Source organism: Microtus ochrogaster, chromosome 19 (assembly GCF_000317375.1).
Source record: "Microtus ochrogaster isolate Prairie Vole_2 chromosome 19, MicOch1.0, whole genome shotgun sequence".
NCBI lineage: Eukaryota > Metazoa > Chordata > Mammalia > Rodentia > Cricetidae > Microtus > Microtus ochrogaster.
In genome coordinates this window covers 29,358,381-29,366,493 of record NC_022021.1, presented here as the reverse complement: position 1 = coordinate 29,366,493, position 8,113 = coordinate 29,358,381, and the positions used below count along the sequence as shown (strand labels likewise).

Below are 8,113 nucleotides of genomic sequence, written 5' to 3'. Positions count from 1 at the left end.
TCACACATGAGAGCCATCACACATGAGAGCCATCACACATGAGAGCCGTCACACATGAGAGCCATCACACATGAGAGCCGTCACACATGCATGCCCATACACCTGACACACACACTAAATGAAACCAACATATAATTTTAAAATATACTGATTTCTGGGTATCCAAATCTGTCCCAAGAATTGATTTTTCTATCCTTAAACCAATATTACACCATCTAGAAATCCGGGATTAGAAATTGTCAACTTCAAGATGTATTAACTATTCTAGATTCCTTAGATTTCCTTATGAATTTTAAACTAGCTTGTCAAGTTAAAAAGAAATTCGGCTGGAATTACAATGATGAAGCCTTGATTCTATAGGTCAGTGTGGGGGAGGCTGGTTCCTTAATAATATGAACCCTCCAAATCATGAGTTCTGGCTCTCTAGCTCTCTTTCTCTCTCTTTTTTCTCTCTTTCTGTGTGTGTGTGTGTGTGTGTGTGTGTGTGAGAGAGAGAGAGAGAGAGAGAGAGAGAGAGAGAGAGAGAGAGAGAGAGAGGTGGGGGTGTACTTACTCCCTTGAAACAGGGTCACTGAACTGGGTTAATGTCCAGAAAGACCACCTCAGTACTAATGTTGCAGGTATACCTATAAGATACACACACACACACACTTTTAATTTGACAAGTTTTAACTTGACAAGCTAGTTTAAAATTCATAAGGAAATCTAAGGAATCTAGAATAGTTAATACATCTTGAAGTTGTATGTGGGTGCTAGGGTCTGAACTCAGTGCTCATATTTTCTTCACAGCAAACACTCTTGCCATTCAACCATCTCTCCAGGTCCCAAGGATCAATATTTTCTTAGAATTCAGTGAGCTCTTGCTTCTCTTGCCAGTGTTTAAGTGAACAGACTTTATACATATTTTGTTGACTTAATGTGCAAGTGTATATATTATAATATTTAAAACATATATATACTTTATATATTTTAAAATTTAGTTTTTGTGTGTTTACTCAATATTCTTGATTCTCTTTGGGGTTTTTCTATTGGTCGTTCCTAAATAAAGGCACTTCAAATTCTTTCTAATATGTTAGCCTTTTATTTCTCCTAAAGAAACTTAGTACAGCCGGGCGGTGGTGGCACACGCCTTTAATCCCAGCACTCGGGAGGCAGAGGCAGGCAGATCTCTGTGAGTTCGAGACCAGCCTGGTCTACAAGAGCTAGTTCCAAGACAGGCTCCGAAACCACAGAGAAACCCTGTCTCGAACCCCCTCCCCCCAAAAAGAAAGAAACTTAGTACACTGGCTAGCACCTTCAACATAGTATTGGCTACAGGTGGTAATACTGAGTGCCTTCAGTTCTTGGGAAATCAAGTATCCAGTGACATTAACTAGTACTTATCTTTTGAATGTCCTGCTATCATCAGGTTCAGAAATCTCACTTCTGTTCTAAAGATTTTGATTTTCCCAATTAGTGTTAAATTTTGTTTTTTCACATTTTTTTTGCTTTAAAAAATTACTAATTACACCCTCTCTAACACCCATGGTATTAGTAATAAGTTTTGTGGTTTTTCATTAGTTAGAATATTATCGATTTTATTGCTTTCAAATAAATAGCTTTTGAGAGCCAAGGATGTTCAGACTGCTGCCTTAAGCTTTATTCTTAATATTAAAAAAACAAATGGCATTTGTGTGTTTTTTTCTTAAATATACATTCAAATATGTAATTAATATGGCGTTGGGAAACTGTGCCTTTTTTTAACATGTGGTCAGAATATATTTGCTTCAAAGTTTATCCTTAGGGCAAGCAGTAAGTTCAGAAGAGTTAATGATATTGATTGTCAGCCCACCTCCAGAGTCTTTTTACCTTACAAAATAGAAATTGTATCATTAAACCATCCGGTAGAACCACCATCCACCAGGGAAGTTTATTATGGTAAGGATTCCTACACTAGGTATAAGTTTGAACACAAGAAACAGTTTTCAGGCCTAAAGCTTCTCCCTTTGCAAACTCTTCTAAAGTAATCTGTACCTATCTCTACCAATCCTAGGTAAATGCAAGTGATACTGCAAAGCTAGAACAAAGGTCATCTGAGCCTCTGCAAGGCTCCCATTTGGTTGCAGAAAAACAGAAGCAAGTGTAGGTATTCCACCTTTGGCCTGAATTCATTCTGGCTATCTGTCACTCATACGATGTCACACTGTGTGTGTAGAATCAGTGCTTCAGAACCACCAAGGAAAGTACAAATCTATTTGGAGAACCATAACTGTATTTAGTGAAAACCTTATCTAAAAGAAATTAACATTTATAACCATGCAGAACCTATTGAAGTCCCTCTTGGTGTACATAAGTTTCTTTAAGTTAGTTAATAAGTTCCCTAGGTAATAAATTAAGGGCATTCATAATAGCTACAGGAAACATTTGAAGAAAATAACACATTCACAATAATCCAATGTAATGTGTATTTTGTGGTTTAGAGTCTACCCCAAGAGTTGAAAAATATTTGCTCAGTTCTTAATATTTAATTCCTCAGAAACCCTACATTCGAATGCAAACTTAGGATAAAAATGTGTTTGCATTCTCAGTGTCTGGTACTCATCTACTCCGTGGTAGGTATTAATTAAAATGTATTGGCTATAAATTAAAAGCTGAGGATGTTAGTCTGTATTTCTTTTTTTGTATAATTTTATTTTTCTGAAAATCGATTGTTTTTTATACAGTATATTCTCCTTGTTTTCCCCTCCCCCAAATCCTCCCAGTTTCTCCACACCTCCCCTCCCATCAGAATCCCCACCCTTCTCTTTCTCATTAGAAAACGGGCATCTTAGGATGTCTTTCAATTCTTGACTTTTAGGAAACCGAATAAGGTATGTTGAGAATAAAGCACAACCAGAAAATTACCAAATATGAAAAAAATAAATATATGTGTTCTTGGCCCTGTTCCTTTCACAGAACTTCATGAGCTGTGAATTTCCTGAGTGATAGTGTGTGTCTTTTTATGTGGCTGGAGTGATTATAGTAGACCATTAGACAGTTTTAAGAGGAGGGCTGGCCACATCGAGAAGACTAAGCCCGTGACGGGAGGTTGAACTACCCAAGAGGTGTAGAGAAGGGCTGGTAACTGAGTTTCATCACACCTACATAACGAAACTCACATAAAGCCTTCAGACACTGATCAGTGGAGTATCCTGGCTGATGAATATGTTAGCATATGGAAGTAAGGCAGCCCTGACTGTCTAGAGGCCCAAATAGTCAAAGAACAAATAATGTTTATCTCTGCAGTCAACCAAAACAGTACATTTTCATGAGTGACTAGATAGAAAGACTCAAATAACAGAGTTAAAAAAAATAAAATACATTTGCACACTGTAGAGAGGGCTCAATATACGAATGTATACTAAAGCTGGCCATGCTTCAGCAGAGTTACATGTTAGTAAATCAGAGTCTACATGGTAGAAATCAACCTGGTTGAAGTGAGGCCAAAGGCATGAACTCAGGTCGCTGGAGTATCAATCTGTAGCCAGGCCTCACTCTAAGGCGGCAGGTCTGCCTCCTTGTTGAACTTTACATACTAGGAAGTTACAAACATAGTGTTTGGGAAAAACCATTGCAACCACACTGAATGAGTACCTCAAACCCCAAGACTGCAATAAATGGAAGCTTGCAGATTCTAGAAACTGGGCCAGAGTGGAACAGTGTCACTTGTCAGTTCAGACCTCTCGATGGCATTTCTGTGGCATGCAGGGACGAGTCTGGACTTCATTAGCGAGCCTCACGACTTTATGGATTATGGTTTTGTGGGCAGATATTTTGAGAGTTGGCCACAGAAGAATATGATTGCTTTCAAAACATTCCAAGCAAAGAGCTTCAGGCTGAGAAAACAGGAGTAGGCTGCTAGTCTTGGTATTTTGGGAAGTGTGTCATCATAATGATATTTCCAGGCTTCTCTGGATGAGGCCAGAGAAACCATCAAGGCAGCCTTCCTTAAATTAAAACAACAGTGGGGTATTATTTTCTACTTATAAAATTGGAAACAAATTTTAAAATTAATGCCCAGTATTACTGAGATCATACCCTTTCATTCATTATTGCAGAGTGGAAAAACCACATGGCCAGAAAGAAAAGTTTAAAAAGTGCAATAATATTTTAAACATAGCATTCTCTAAGAATTTATCCAATGAAAATGATCATCTGTGCACAGATATAGCTGTTAATTTCTATTCAACAGTGCTAATTTTAGTGAAAAAATGTCTGACATTGACCACTGAAAATAATACTCTAGAGAGCATGTAATGACTTGAGAATTTGATCATCATATACTGTTAATTAAAAGGCAGTTTACAGAGTACTGTGTGTCAAATAAGTCTCCTTTTTATTTCAAAAAACAAGCAAAATAATAATCCAAGTATAAACAGTTTTTTAAAAGTTAGACTGCCTATTAAAATATCCCTAGTGCCTATCTTTAGGTGGTAGGTTACAGGGCACTTTCAACTGATTTCTATTATAAACATTACATCTAGATGAAGAGAAGTAAGGTCTTAAACATTTCAAGTAAAAAGAAGCAACAGATAAACATATGAACAAACCTGTAATAAACTAAGGGTCTCTAAGTAACACAGGAGCCATGTATAGTGGTGCCTAAAGCTATCAGTTCAAAGCAATTTATTTTAACTCGGATGGTGTAGCATGTTCTGAAATGCCTGCACTGTAGGATTTTGCAGAAGTCCTCTCCTATTCATGCTATATTAAGCCCTGTGTGGTATGAGATCACTTGGCTCGGCTCAGGATTCCTGCAGTGAGGTGGCTTGGGACAGTCACCAAATGTTGGCACACATGCCACCTTGAAGGTTCTCACTTGAGGGTTCAGTTCATTAGCCACTGCTCTCTCCGAGAGTGAAATCCAAAGCTGAGTCTAGAGGGAAACAATGAGGAGCTCATGTGCCATGTCTAGATCCATCCCAGGCTGCCAAGAGGCTAACCTCCGGGGTGGGGTGCTGACGTCATCACCGCACAGCCTTTCCCACAAGTGTCCTTAACAACAGACTGGGGATAGTTGGCCTAGTCATGCCAATCAATCATCATGGTTCCGTAGTCAATCTGAAATGCTTTTTAAAGATTATTCATGGAAAAACTATGAGGTGTGAAGTTTAGATGCCCGTCAAGTAAAATCCCACATTATCTGTTTCAGCTCCTTTTGGACTATAAAAAACTGAGTGTCAAAAATATGTGTTTTCCACAAATGAATGAGTCAAAAGTCCATACAAAGCTAGGTTTAAACAAAGCCCTTACAGCAGTAGGACATGGGGAATAGTGCCAGGCCAGCAAAACTGTTCTCTGCCAAATTCCTTCAGTAGCCAAGTCAGCCTTGCCCCAGTGGGGGTTTTCAGCTAAACGCGCTCTATCGTGCTCTACACAACTGACAATGGCTGGAAGTTTCAGTGCACATTTCCAAGGAATGCGTATTCTGGATGCTTCTCTAACTACTGATAGCCCTTCAAATCAACAGTGAGACCGTGTTAACTGTCGAGCCTCACTATTCTTCCTCTCCTTGGAGTTCAAAAAGCATTTTATAATCAGAACAGCCCAGGAGCTACACCAGCCCACCCTTCCCCAGACACGCAAATGACCAGAAAGTCAGAGAACACAGGACTTAGCTCACTAGACCCACCTGGCTGTTGCTGGTCCTCCTGCACCTTCAGCTGGCACGTGCACAGACTGGCAAACAGGTGGCTGTCGTCTTTCCTTTGTGTGGTAGACATGGTACCCACAATCTGGCTGTGCCTCGGGGATCACTAGGACATTTTGTCTTAGCCAGTCATCTAAAACTGTCTCCAGAAGTCACTTGGAAAGAACACAGAGGCACACGCAGATCTCACCTCGCTTGTAAAACATTTACTCCTCGAACAAGCCGGAGTTTCTCCTGGTTAAGAATCCTGCAGTAAATATTTACCAGTGTTACATCTCCTGCCTACAAAGATGCCAACTTGTTTGGCTTGAAGCAAGACTTCATTCTTACTTTGTTTCAAAGCGTTCTGAAACTTTCTCCTTTACAGTGTAAAATCCTAAGAAGAAACTATCTCTCTCGGCCAGTTTTAGCCATTTTCGATTTCTTCTCTGATCTGGAGTCCAGACCCTCAAGAGTAGAGAGGACTGCCAGAGAAAGTCCCAGGCAAAGGGGAGAGTACCGCAGGGTTAAACCCAAGTTTCTCTGCTTGGTCAGCTTTACCCCGTGACAGCTGGATGTGTACAGTTCTTAAGGGAGGCTGCAGGGGGAGGAGCCGAGAGAACTAGCTAATTAACATAAAGAGGCAGGCAAGAAATGACCTTCTGATTGCTTTAACATAGTGACCAAAGCAGGGATTGTAAAGAAGCCCTGAGAGCCGGGTAATTAACCATCTGACTTCGGCTGCCTCAACATTAAGGCACAAGCCCGAAGCAGGGCGTTGGTGGCTTGGATAGTCTCGGGCACTCATGAAATGGAAAAGGTACAGCTGGTGCTGGCTGCTCATGAGCTCATGGAAATGTACCGCTGCAACTCTTGGATTCTGTAAACAGCTCCGAGGCTCCAAGCGAGGACAGTTACGGAGCCAAAGCAACTATTTAGAGTTCTGCAAGAAAAATAAACACACGAAACCCTACCCAGCGCCTTACCTTGACTTCCCAGTGCAGCCTCCATGGCTGCCTCTACGTTCTAAGACAAGGCTGTTCGTGAGTTTCCTTGTGTGTGCCTGTTCATTACTGTTGGAAACCAAGCCCCAAACACCTTTGGTTCAACGAAACCACAACGAACACTGTAGGTCCTGGCCCGCAGCATTCTCGTAGAGTCAGAAAGGGAGTAACAGGCAGAAGTAAGGAAGCCAGAGTTGGACACTAAGACCAACTATTTATCTTTGGAAACTAGTACTAAATACCCTAATAAGGTTACCTCCTCATGATATCTGGGTGCTGGGGGATTGTGTCTCTTGCTGTTGTTTTCTATTTTTTCTCATTTTTTTCTCAATTTCTCAAATATATTTTGCTTTCTAAAAACTTGTGAAATGTAGGATTTCTCTTTTTAAAATCCCTATGACTAAAATGGAAACTTTGTACTATATTTTGGTTTTTACTTGATAAAACTTTCATAAAGATATAGACTTGGAAATGAAGAATCCTGGTCCCAACTGATCTGAGCTATAAGGTTAAGTATGGAATCTACACACACATGTACACCTGCGTATGTACACACACACATACACACACACACACACACATGCACACACAATGTATGTATTTCTTAATTCTTCTGTTCCAGATAAAGAATTGAAACTTTCTTAAGCAGAGCTGGTTCTCGCCTGCCTTGATTGGCTTACAACTTTCTTGCAGGCCTGTTTCTAGTTCGACAATGTTAGAGAATAGGGCTGATGCTGAGGACCCTTCAGGGTCTGCTTTGGGGACCAATGTGCAGTCCTGGGTAGTGGCCCTATGACTAATCATTACATCAAGGTGATACCTGAGTTCTTGCCCTGAATGCTGTTACATTTCTGCTCTTGTGGGGTTGGGTTTTCTACTGCACTAGAGTGAACCCAGCATGGCTGAACTCTCCTCATGCCTGGAGTAAATGAAGCATCAGAGGTACAGAACGGGTGTTCCTGTCACCGTCACCTCTCTTACTTACTCTTTAGAAATACCCACCAACTTACTTCAGGACAGCCATGCTTTCCTGTGATTTTTGCTCATAAGGAAAAGCAAGACACTGGAATAGCAAAGTTGCTTAGGTCAAGAAACAGAATAATCATTGGTGTTTTTTATTTACAATTTGATTAAAAATATGTCATAATATCATAAAAGTCATTTTCCTTTTCTGTAACCCGCCCTCACTTCAAAGAATAACACTGGTGTGTGTGAGAGAGAGAGGGAGAGAGAGAGAGGTGGTGTGTATGTGCGTTTACCTGCCCATGCATGCACATGCGGAGACCAGAGCTGACTGCAAGTGTCTTCTCTTGTTGCTATTCGCCTTATATTTTGAGACAGGGTCTCTCACTGAACCTTGGTGGTGGCAATGCTCTTGATAAAAATTGATTCTCCCTCTCTCAGCAACCACTGGCGTTCTTCTTCTAGGAGTGGGACTTCATGTCAGCCTTCCCCTATCAGT

At 40.5% G+C, this 8,113-nt stretch overlaps 1 protein-coding gene across 2 annotated transcripts in view; it reads right to left on the bottom strand.

The window, feature by feature from the left end:
* Positions 1 to 6,267, bottom strand: part of Ranbp3l (RAN binding protein 3 like) — a 44,901-nt gene extending 38,634 nt beyond the window's left edge. Inside the window, exons 1-2 of one of the 2 annotated variants that reach the window (XM_013349769.2) lie at positions 5,999 to 6,267; positions 5,651 to 5,915 (exon numbers count right to left, since the gene is read on the bottom strand). In XM_013349769.2, the coding sequence (XP_013205223.1) occupies positions 5,651 to 5,741 (91 nt within the window). In that variant the 5' untranslated portion in view covers positions 5,742 to 5,915; positions 5,999 to 6,267. Of the gene's footprint in view, positions 1 to 5,650 lie in introns of both variants that reach the window. The other variant, XM_013349770.2, reaches the window with a different exon arrangement.
* Between the last annotated feature and the right edge of the window lie 1,846 nt (positions 6,268 to 8,113).